The following is a 12,718-nucleotide window of genomic DNA, read 5'->3' on the forward strand; positions in this document are numbered from 1 at the left end:
GGTGTATAACTACAACTCCCAGCTTGCACAATCAGCTAAAGTGCATGCTGGGAGTTGTAGTGGTGCATCTGGTGGTTGCATAACTACAACTCCCAGCATGCCCGTTGGCTGTCGGTGACTGCTGAGTGTTGTAGTTTTGCAACAGCTGAAGGCACACTGAGTTAAGTAGTAAACCAGTGTGTCTCCAGCTGTTGCATAACTACAATCCCCAGCATCCCCAGCCAAAGTAGCATGCCTCCCGCTGTTTCATAACTACAACACCCAGCATGCCCTTCCGCTGTCCGTACATGCTGGGGGTTGTAGCTTTTACAACAGTTGAAGGCACACTGGTTGCAAAACACTGAGTTTGTTACCAAACTCTGCGTTTCACAACCAGTGTGCCTCCAGCTGTGGCAAAACTACAACTCCCAGCATGCACTGATAGACCGTACATGCTGGGAGTTGTAGTTTTGCAACAGCTGGATGTTTCTCTCCCCCCCCCCCCCCCAATGTGAACGTACAGGGTACACTCACATGGGCGGAGGATTACAGTAAGTATCCGGCTGCAAGTTTGAGCTGCGGCAAATTTTCTGCCGCAGCTCAAACTGCCAGAGAGAAACTACTGTGAACCCCCCACCCGTGCGACTGTACCCTAAAAACACTACACTAACACAAAATAAAATAAAAACTACATATACACATACCCCTACACAGCCCCCCTCCCCAATAAAAATGAAAAACGTCTGGTACGCCACTGTTTCCAAAACGGAGCCTCCAGCTGTTGCAAAACAACTACTCCCAGTATTGACAGATAGCCGTTGACTGTCCAGGCATGCTGGGAGTTTTACAACAGCTGGAGGCACCCTGTTTGGGAACCACTGGCGTAGAATACCCCTATGTCCCCCCCTATGCAAGTCCCTAATTTAGGCCTCAAATGCGCATGGCGCTCTCACTTTGGAGCCATGTCGTATTTCAAGGCAACAGTTTAGGGTCACATATGGGGTATCGCCGTACTCGGGAGAAATTGTGTTACAAATTTTGGGGGGTATTTTCTGCCATTACCCTTTTTAAAAATGTAAAATTTTTGGGAAAACAAGCATTTTAGGTAAAAAAAATTTTTTTTTTTTTTTACTTATGCAAAAGTTGTGAATCACCTGTGGGGTATTAAGGTTCACATTACCCCTTGTTACATTCCCCGAGGGGTCTAGTTTCCAAAATGGTATGCCATGTGTTTTTTTTTTTTGCTGTCCTGGCACCATAGGGGCTTCCTAAATGCGGCATGCCCCCAGAGCAAAATTTGCTTTCAAAAAGCCAAATGTGACTCCTCCTCTTCTGAGACCTGTAGTGCGCCAGCAGAGCACTTTTCACCCCCATATGGGGTGTTTTCTGAATCGGGAGAAATTGGGCTTCACATTTTGGGGGGTATTTTCTGCTATTACCCTTTTAAAAAATGTAAACATTTTGGGAAACCAAGCATTTTAGGTAAAAATTATTATTATAATTTTTTTTTTTTTTTAACATATGCAAAAGTTGTGAATCACCTGTGGGGTATTAAGGTTCACTTTACCCCTTGTTACGTTCCCCGAGGGGTCTAGTTTCCAAATTGGTATGCCATGCGTTTTTTTTTTTTGCTGTCCTGGCACCATAGGGGCTTCCTAAAGGTGACATGCCCCCCAAAAACCATTTGTCGCTCCTTCCCTTCTGAGCCCACTTTACATGGACATATGAGGTATGTGCTTACTCGAGAGAAATTGGGTTTCAAATACAAGTAAAAAAAATTTCTCCTTTCTACCAATTGCAAAAATTCAAAAATTGGGTCTACAAGAACATGAGAGTGTAAAAAATGAAGATTGTGAATTTTCCCCTTCACTTTGCTGCTATTCCTGTGAAACACCTAAAGGGTTAATACACTTATTGAATGTCATTTTGAATACTTTGTGGGGTGTAGTTTTTATAATGGGGTCATTTGTGGGGTATTTCTAATATGAAGACCCTTCAAATCCACTTCAAACCTGAACTGGTCCATGAACTGGTTTGAAAATTTTGTGAAAAATTTCAAAATTGCTGCTGAACTTTGAAGCCCTCTGGTGTCTTCCAAAAGTATAAACTCATAAATTTTAGGATGCAAACATAAAGTAGACATATTGTATATGTGAACCCAAACATGTTTTATTTTGAATATCCATTTTCCTTACAAGCAGAGAGCTTCAAAGTTAGAAAAATGCAAAATTTTCATTTTTTTCATCAAATTTTGGGATTTTTCACCAAGAAAGGATGCAAATTACCATAAAATGTTACCACTAAGTTAAAGTAGAATATGTCACGAAAAAACTATCTCAGAATCAGAATGATAACTAAAAGCATTCCAGAGTTATTAATGTTTAAAGTGACAGTGGTCAGAATTGCAAAAAACGCTCTGGTCCTTAAGGTGTAAAATGGCCTGGTTCTTAACCCCTTCCCGCTATTGGACGTATGCATAGGGGGGTTAAAGTTCGGTTCCCCTCCGCTATGCCCACCCATCGGTGTCCGGGCACAGCGGGGGGAACCGTGTAGTAGCGGCGGCAGCGGCGTTCACTTACCCGGCGGCGGCGGCTGTGATCACGGCGGTGGTGGAGGCGAGTATGACGCCGCGTGTCCGGGAGTCTGTTGCCTAGCAACATCTGCAGGGCGACAGTTTAGAGAGTGGTCTCTAAACTGTCGCAAAACTACAACTCCCACCATGCCTTGACAGCTGTTTGCTGTGTTGGCATGCTGGGAGTTGTAGTTTTGCAAGATTTAGAGGGGTTCAGGCTGGAGATCACTGACAGTGGTCTCTAAACTGTAGCCCTCCAGATATTACAAAACTACAACTCCCAGCATGCCCGGACAGCAGTTTGCTGTCTTAGCATGCTGAGATTTGTAGTTTTGCAACATCTGGGAGGGCCACAGTTTAGAGACCACTGTCAGTGATCTCCAGCCTGAACCCCTCTAAATCTTGCAAAACTACAACTCCCAGCATTCAGGAACAGCAAATGGCTGTCTCGGCATGCTGGGAGTTGTACTTGCGTGCCTCCAGCTGTTGCATAACTACATCTCCCAGCATTCCCTTTGGCAATCAGTACATGCTGAGAGTTGTAGTTCTGCAACAGCTGGAGGCACACTGGTTGGGAAATACCGAGTTAGGTAATAGGTTCTATTACCTAACTCAGTATTTTCCAACCAGTGTGCCTCCAGCTGTTGCAAAACTACAACTCCCAGGATGCACGTTCTGTCAGTGCATGCTGGGAGTTGTAGTTTTGCCCCCCCCCCCCTCCCATGTGAATGTACAGGTTACATTCACACTGGCGGCGGATTACAGTGAGTTCCCTGCTTCAAGTTTGAGCTGCAGCAGCCGCAGCTCAAACTCCTAGCGGGAGACTCAGTGTAATCCGCCGTCAGTTTGAATATAACCTAAAAACACTACACTACCATAAAATTAAGAGTAAAACACTACATATACATACGTACACTGCCCCCCCCACCCCCCCCTTCCCCCCCCACCCCCCCCTTCCCCCCCCCCAATAAAAATGAAAAACGTATCCTACAGCAGTGTTTCCAAAACGGAGCCTCCAGCTGTTGCAAAACAAAAACTCCCAGCATTTCCGGACAGCCATTGACTGTCCAAGCATGCTGGGAGTTTAGCAACAGCTGGAGGCACCCTGTTTGAGAATCACTGTTGTAGAATACCCCTATGTCCACCCCTATGCAAATCCCTAATTTAGGCCTCAAATGCGCATGGCGCTCACTTTGGAGCCCTGTCGTATTTCAAGGCAACAGTTTAGGGCCACATACGGGGTATCGCCGTACTCGGGAGAAATTGCCTAACAAATTTTGGGGGGCTTTTTCTCCTTTTACCCCTTATGAAAAGGTAAAGTTGGGGTCTACACCAGCATGTTCGTGTAAAAAAAACAAACATTTTTGTACACTAACATACTGGTGTTGCTACATACTTTAAAATTTCACAAGCAGTAAAAGAAAAAAAGCCTCCAAAATTTGTAACGCAATTTCTCCTGAGGACGGAGATACCCCATATGTGGGCGCAAAGTGTTCTGGGGACGCACAACAAGGCTCAGAAGGGAGAGTGCACCATGTAAATTTGAGGTCTAAATTGGCGATTTGCACAGGGGTGGCTGATTTTACAGCGGTTCTGACATAAGTGCAAAACAATAAATACCCACATGTGACCCCATTTTGGAAACTACACCCCTCACGGAATGTAACAAGGGGTACAGTGAGCATTTACACCCCACAGGTGTCTGACAGATCTTTGAAACAGGGGTCTGTGAAAATGAAAAATAAAATTTTTTAATTTGCACAGCCCACTGTTCCAAAGATCCGTCAAATGCCAGTGGGGTGTAAATTCTCCCTGCACCCCTTATTACCTTCCGTGAGGGGTGTAGTTTTAAAAATGGGTTCACATGTGGGGGGGTCCACTGTTCTGGCACCACGGGGGGCTTTGGAAATGCACATGGCCAAATTCTCTCTTCAAAAGCTCAATGATGCTCCTTCTCTTCTGAGCATTGTAGTTAGCCCCCCCAGTGCACTTCACGTCCACTTATTGGGTATTTCCATACTCAGAAGAGATGGGGTTACAAATTTTGGGGGGTATTTTCTGCTATTATCTCCTTGTAAAAATGTAAAATTTGGGCGAAAACAAGCATTTTAGTGTAAAAAAAAATAAATTCTTTTTTTACATATGCAAAAGTCGTGAAACACCTGTGGGGTATTAAGGTTCACTTTACCCCTTGTTACGTTCCCCAAGGGGGTCTAGTTTCCAAAATGGTATGCCATGTGGGTTTTTTTTTTTTCTGTCCTGGCACCATAGGTGCTTCCTAAATGCGACATGCCCCCAGAGTAAAATTTGCTTCCAAAAAGCCAAATGTGACTCCTTCTCTTCTGAGACCTGTAGTGCGCCAGCAGAGCACTTTTCATCCCCATATTGGGTGTTTTCTGAATCGGGAGGAATTGGGCTTCAAATTTTGGGGGGTATTTTCTGCTATTACCTTTTTTAAAAATGTAAAATTTTTGGTAAACCAAGCATTTTTGGTTAAAAAAAAATTTTTTTTTTTACATATGCAAAAGTCGTGAAACACCTGTGGAGTATTAAGGTTCACTTTATCCCTTGTTATGTTGCTCAAGGAGTCTAGTTTCCTAAATGGTATGCCATGTCGTTTTTTTTTGCTGTCCTGGCACCATAGGGGCTTCCTAAATGCGACATGACCGCCGAGCAAAATTTGCTCTCAAAAAGCCAAATATGACTCCTTCTCTTCTGAGCATTGTAGTTCGCCCGTAATGCACTTCAGGTCAACTTATGGGGTACCTCCATACTCAGAAGAGATGGTGGTTACAAATTTTGGGGGTATTTTCTGCTATTAACCCTTGCAAAAATGTGAAATTTGGGGGGAAACACTGAGTGAAAAAAATTTTTTTTTTTTTTTACATATGCAAAAGTCATGAAACACCTGTGGGGTATTAAGGCTCACTTAATTCCTTGTTACGTTCCTCAAGGGGTCTAGTTTCCAAAGTGGTATGCCATGTTTTTTTTTTTTTTTCTGTTTTGGCACCATAGGGGCTTCCTAAATGCAACATGCCCCCAAAAAAACATTTCAGAAAAACATACTCTCCAAAATCCCCTTGTCGCTCCTTCGCTTCTGAGCCCTCTACTGCGCCCGCCGAACAATTTAGGTATGTCCTTACTCGAAAGAAATTGGGCTACAAATTCAAGTATAAATTTTATCCTTTTACCCCCTGTAAAAATTCAAAAATTGGGTCTACAAGAACATGCAAGTGTAAAAAATGAAGATTTTGAATTTTCTCCTTCACTTTGCTGCTTTTCCTGTGAAACACCTAAAGGGTTAAAACACTTACTGAATGTCATTTTGAATACTTTGGGGGGTGCAGTTTTTGTAATGGGGTATTTCTAATATGAAGACCCTTCAAATCCACTTCAAACCTGAACTGGTCCATGAAAAATAGCGAGTTTGAAAATTTTGTGAAAAATTTTAAAATTGCTGCTGAACTTTGAAGCCCTCTGGTGTCTTCCAAAAGTAAACACTTGTCAATTTTATGATGAAAATATAAAGTAGACATATTGTATATGTGAATCCCAAAAAAAAATATTTGGAATATCCATTTTCCTTACAAGCAGAGAGCTTCAAAGTTAGAAAAATGCAAAATTTTCAATTTTTTCATCAAAATTTGGGGATTTTTCACCAAGAAAGGATGCAAGTTACCACAAAAATTTACCACTGTGTTAAATTAGAATATGTCACGAAAAAACAATCTCGGAATCAGAATAAGTAAAAGCATTCCAGAGTTATTAATGTTTAAAGTGACAGTGGTCAGATGTGCAAAAAAGGGCTGCGTCCTAGAGGTGAAAATGGGCTGTGTCCTTAAGGGGTTAAACCAGCTCTGGCAAGATGGCTGCCTCAATGTACTAAATGTTTTTTTTGTTTTTAAAGAAGAATATAGGAACAAATTTTGAGGAAAACATTTAAAAATAAAATACACACCCCTTTTCAGAATCGGCTAATAAAAAAAACTGGGTAATACATTCCCTTTAGGAGTACACATTAAATAAAGACCTTGCACTAACATATAATCAAGACATGCAGTCTATGACCACTTATTTCTACAATTAATTATTTTTAGTTAGTAACAGAAATATCTCAGTTGCTAGGACCTTTTGTGGGTCACTGCAGACACATTTGATTCTATGGATTTAGCATCAGAGTTAAAGTCATAAGACATTGGGGGAGATTTATCAAAGTTGTCTATGTCCCGCATCAATATAGACCAAACTACAGAGGGTTAGGCCGGTCTATTGTGCGTCTCATTTATCAAAAGGCGCACGGCTCTGGATAAATTCTGCGCACTGACTTCAGGATCTATGCTTTAGACTGTATTTTAGGTCTGACATCTCGGCGTACTTTCAGCCGATGCGACTTCTTGCAGAAAAGTCGCTTTTGATAAATTCAGCACCAATGCATTTCTGTCTAAAATAGACTAGAATGCATAATGTTCTAAAAATCCTCTAGAGCAGAAGTCGCAAAACAGTTGCACATATTTAGACTGCAACAAATTTAGACAGGAAAAAAACAGTCTAAAACCTTTGATAAATATCCCCCATTATGTTTATCTGTCTCAATGCTCCCAAGCTGTCCTTCAGTCAGAGTGTATAAGCTTGCGGCAGAGTTCCACTTACTTTCCAGCGACATGTGCATTCTCTATGTACACGAGTGCAGCCTCCAGGCCTTTTAATTGGGCAACAGCATTTGAGTCTGTGACAAACTTCTTGATTAAGCCGAGATACTTGGGCCATTCTGGGCTCTTCTCATCCACAATCTTTTGGAACAGTTTCATAGCCTCCTCGTAACCATTTAATCTGGCTTTCCATACCTGCAGTTCAGACGATAAGCAATAGATTGATGTAGATTAGAATAACCCTTCCTGCTTCAAGTAGCTGTATTTTGTTACTGCGGCATGTGAACCAAGCCCTTTTACAGTGACCAAAGAAAGGACATACATAAAAGTGCATAAAGCAAAAAGTACTTTGAAACATCCAAATAAGTAAACAGTGTATAACATTGTAGTCAGGGGGAGTTTGCTATTTTCATCAATCTAAAATCCTTGCCAAGTTAGTTATGGAATTCAGATATGGACTTTTGCAAAATACCGTATTTATCTGGGTATACCACATACTGGCCTATAACACACACCCTCATTTTACCAAGGATATTTGGGTAAAAAAAAGTTTACCCAAATATCCATGATAAAATGAGGGTGCGTGTGTATACCCCGATACACCCCCAGGAAAGGCAGAGGGAGAGAGGCCGTCACTGCTCGCTTCTCTCCCCCTGCCTTTCCTGGGGTCTAGAGCCCTGCTGCCGGCCCTTCTCACCCCCTGGCTATCGGCGCCGCTGCCCATTTTGTCCCCCTGACTATCGGTGCCGGCGCCTATAGCCAGGGGGAGAGAAGCGGTGCCGACAGCCAGGGGGAGAGAAGGGGCAGTGGCACCCATTGCCGGCGCCGCTGCCCCGTTGCCTCCCCCCATCCCCGGTGGCATAATTACCTGGGTCGGGTCCGCACTGCTGCAGGCCTCCGGCGTGCGTCCCCCTGCCTCGTTGCTATGCACGCCGTGCAGCGCATAGCAAGGAGGCCGGGGACGCACGCCGGAGGCCTGCAGCTGCACGGACACGACCCAGGTATGCCACCGGGGATGGGGGGAGGCAACAGGGCAGCGGCGCCGGCAATGGGTGCCGCTGCCCCTTCTCTCCCCCTGGCTGTCGGCACAGCTTCTCTCCCCCTGGCTATAGGCGCCGGCAATGGGGCGCCAGTACCGATAGTCAGGGGGACAGAACGGGCAGCGGCGCCGATAGCCAGGGGGTGAGAAGGGCCGGCAGCAGGGCTCTAGACCCCAGGAAAGGCAGGGGGAGAGAAGCGGGCAGCGACTGCCTCTCTCCCCCTGCCTTTCCTGGGGGTGTATCGGCGTATAACACGCACATAGACTTTAGGCTAAAAATTTTAGCCTAAAAAGTTCGTGTTATACGCCAATAAATACGGTAATTTCTTACTGCATTAAACTCTGAACATACTTTGATATTTCTGTAAGTTAAAGTGCAATATAAAATTAGGGATCGACTGATATCGTTTTTTTTTTAGGGCCGATACCGATAATCGGTGGAGGTTAGAGCCGATAGCCGATAACTTATACAGATATTCCGGTATAAGTTATCGGCTATTTATCCCCCCGCGAAACCACTGCAGATCATTGATTTAAAGCAGGCGCTTTAAATCAATGCACTTCTGTGGCTTTTGTGGTGCCATAGACCGCCGCCGCCACCCGCTACTCTCCCCCTGCCTGTGCGGGGTTCCTGAGTCCGATCACCGCAACGCTCCCCTCCACCGCCGCACCCCCCACCGCCCCGGCAACATTGCCTCCCCCATCCCCGGTTTTATAATTACCTGGGCCCGGGGTCCACTCTACATCTGGCTCCGGTTGCGTCCTCCTGAGCTGTCACTGTGCACACTGACGGTGACGTCACATCGCACTCGTCATTGCGTACAGCGTAACGCAGGACGCAGCAGGAGCCAGAAGTAGTGTGGGCCCCGGGAACATGTAATCATAAAACCGGGGATGGGGGAGGTAATGGGGCTGGGGTGTGCGACATGGTGCGGCAGGTAAAAACTGGGCAAGAGAAGAGATTCTGATGACTAATCTACATCACTTCTATTTTTATTCCTTCAGTGCCTCTAGCAAAGCATCAAGTTCTTCCTGTTATTGATGAGATTGCCTTTATGTACGGAGTTCTGCAGGCTCAAAGATGCTCAGTCAGCAACAGAATCCAGTGCGGTCCATGCACACAAGCCATGAGAAGAGCAAGCATTAAAAATACTAGAGTAAAACGCTTGGTCAGCACGTACCTTGTGCTCACATTTCTGGTCAATAGGAAGCTTCATCCACTCGCTGTCGTCCCCCATGATGACTTCCCAGTGTCTCTCAGTGCACTAAACAGATCTGCAAACAACAACCGGCAGTGAATAGCTAGGAGAACATAATGACTGGTTACAGGACAGTATTGGTCACTGCATTCATGGGATGCCCCGGACGCAACTACTATTTAAGGCAAAAATGTGTTTATTCCTTTTATCCTGGACAAGCTGCTCAGTAACTTCCCGTTCTTAGGTGCATAATTAAAGACTTTAAATCCCAGCATGCTCTTCACCTACATCCCTCTTCCCTAACAGCCCAGCTTTTCAAAGCCCAACTTATCTGTAACTCGGTTACACCAGACACGCACTACAATTCTACACTACAATTATGAAGACAAAAATAAATCGGACGAGCTGCGAAGGTTCGTTACGAGCCAGTGTACTTTAAGTTCGCTCAACTCTAATCCTATCCCCGCTGTCACAGGTGACCCTTAGGTGTAAGGTTTCTATTTGAGAAGAGAGTCATAAAGACATGTGGAGACTGACTTTTCATACTCCACTGGGAATTCTGGGAAAGAATATACAAAGCCTCTCTCACACCACCCTTTCCAGGTAGCTTTCCTTTAACACCTTGGGGACGCAGGGCATACGCCCCCCGCTCCCAAATCCTTGAGGACTCACTGTGTACCTGTACGCCCTTGTCCCGCTAACAGCATTTAAACCTGGTGGGTCCCAGTTGCTACGGGCAGCCAGGACCCATGGCTAATGCCGGGCATGGCATTAACCCTTTAGACGCCACGATCAGAGTTGACTGCGGAGTCTAAAACGAAACCAAAAGTATCCCGGCAGCTCAGCTAAGCTGATCAGGACTATCGTGACATACGGTAATCGCAATGTCCCGATCAGCTTACTAGACTACAGGAGGGTCCTCCCCTGCCTCCTCGTTGTACGATCGGCGATCTACTGCTCCAAGAACACTGATCAATGCTATGGCATTGCATTGATCAGTATATGCAATCAGAAGACTGCATGTTGTAGCCCCCTATGGGGACAAAAACAAAAAAAAAAAAAAAAAAAAAAAAAAGAAGTTGATAAGTTAATTAACCTCTTCCCTATTAAAAAAAAAGTTGAATTCCCCCCCTTTTCCCATTTTTTTTTTTTTTTTTAAATAAATGTAATAAATAAATCCTATGTGGTACTGCCGCGTGCGTAAATGTCTGAACTATTAAAATATAAAAGGTTAGCTAAATCGTGCAGTTTATGGCGTACACATAAAAGTACCAAGGTCCAAAGTTGTGCATTTTTGGTCACTTCATATACCATAAAACCAATAAGCAATCAAAAAGTCCTATCAAAACAAAAATGGTACAGATAAAAGACCACGGCGCAAAAAAGGAGCCCTCATATAGCCCCGTATGCGGAAAGAAAGTTATAGGGGGTCAGAAGATGATCATTTTAAACATACTAATTTTGGAGCATGTATTTAAGATTTTTTTTTAAATTCGTTAAAAATTACACCTTATCATTCTGTAGGTCCATATGGTTGCAAGGATACCCAATTCATGTAGGTTTTATTTTAACGAAAAGTGCACTGCGTAGAAACGGAAAACCCCAAAAAGATGCAAAATGTCTTACTTCATCCCACAAATATTTTTGTGTTTTGCCACAGATTAAGTTATAAACTAAGTGTACAATTGGTGACAAAAAAAAAAAAAACAAGCCCTTATATGGGTCTGTAGGTGCAAAATTTTAAACGTTAGGATTTTTATAAGGTGAATAGGGGGGGGGGGGAACTAAAGTGTAAAAACAAAAATAGCTTTGAGTACTTAAAAGGTGTTATAGTCAGTACTTTACTCTAACCAGGAGTTTTAGAACATGACTGGGAATGTATGCATTGACTGAGGTCTCTTCAGAAGGAAATATTTCCCATCTGTAAGACAGCTGAGAAGCATGATATGCCTTCTGTCCGATGAGAATACACCTCTTAACAGCCAAAAAAATAACCCCAGAATACAGTGGGGATCAAAAGTTTGGGCACCCCAGGTAAAAAAATTGTATTAATGTGAATAAAGAAGGCAAGGAAAGATTAAAAAATCTCCAAAAGGCATCAAATTACAGATTAGACATTCTTATAATATGTCAACAAAAGTTAGATTTTATTTCCATCATTTACACTTTCAAAAAAAAATAAAAAAAAAAATAATAATAAGTCTGCAAAAGTTTGGACACGCTGCAGAGTTAATATCTTGTACTGTCCTCTTTGGCAAGTATCACAGCTTGTAAACGCTCTTTGTAGCCAGCAAAGAGTCTTTCAATTCTTGTTTGAGGTATCTTTGCCCATTCTTCCTTACAAAAAGCTTCCAGTTCTTTGAGATTTCTGGGCTGTCTGTCACACACTACTCTTTTAAGGTCTATCCATAGATTTTCAATTATGTTGAGGTCAGGAGATTGTGAAGGCCATGGCAAAACCTTCAGTTTACGCCTCTTGATGTAACCTACACTTGGATTTCGAGGTGTGTTTAGGATTATCCATTTGTAGAAGCCATCCTCTTTTTAACTTCAGCTGTTTCACAGATGGCATCACGTTAGCATCCAAAATTTGCTGAAATTTTATTGAATCCATTTTTCCTTCTACTCGTGAAATGTTCCATGTGCACCTGGCTGCAATACAACCCCAAAGCATGATTGATCCACCCCCATGCTTAACAGTTGGACAGAGGTTCTTTTCATTTAATTCTGTTCCTTCTTCTCCAAACGTACCTTTGCTCATTCCAGCCAAAAAGTTCAATTTTAACCTCATCGGTCCACAGAACTTGTTTCCAAAATGCATCAGACTTGTCTATATGTTCATTTGCAAAGGTCAAATGCTGATTTTTGTGGTGAGGACGTAGAAGAGGTTTTCGTCTGATGACTCTTCCATGAAGACCATATTTGTACAAGTATCTCTTTATAGTGGAATAGTGTACCACAACTCCAGTGTCTGCCAGATCTTTCTGGAGGGATTGTGCAGGCAAACATGGGTTTTGAATTGTTTTTATCACAATCCTGCAAGCTGTTCTGTCTGATATTTTTCTTGGTCTTCAAGATCTTGCTTTAAAGGGGTTCTCCAGTGCTTACACATCTTTTCCCCTATCCAAAGGATAGGGGATAAGATGCCTGATCGCGGGAGTCCCGCCGCTGGGGACCCCCGTGATCTTGCACGCGGCACCCATTTGGAATCAGTCTCCGGAGCGTGGTCGCTCCGGGTCTGATTACAGGTGACCACCGGGCCGGCGGAGTGTGACGTCAC

The 12,718-nt window shown here is 43.6% G+C and overlaps 1 protein-coding gene across 1 annotated transcript in view; it reads right to left on the reverse strand.

Annotated features, from left to right (window-relative positions):
* Positions 1 to 12,718, reverse strand: part of CKAP5 (cytoskeleton associated protein 5) — a 135,626-nt gene that overhangs the window by 103,521 nt on the left and 19,387 nt on the right. Inside the window, 2 exon segments of the mRNA XM_056526452.1 lie at positions 7,202 to 7,395; positions 9,421 to 9,514. Of these exon segments, the coding sequence (XP_056382427.1) occupies positions 7,202 to 7,395; positions 9,421 to 9,477 (251 nt within the window). The 5' untranslated portion in view covers positions 9,478 to 9,514.

Source organism: Hyla sarda, chromosome 6 (assembly GCF_029499605.1).
Source record: "Hyla sarda isolate aHylSar1 chromosome 6, aHylSar1.hap1, whole genome shotgun sequence".
NCBI classification, from domain to species: Eukaryota; Metazoa; Chordata; class Amphibia; order Anura; family Hylidae; genus Hyla; species Hyla sarda.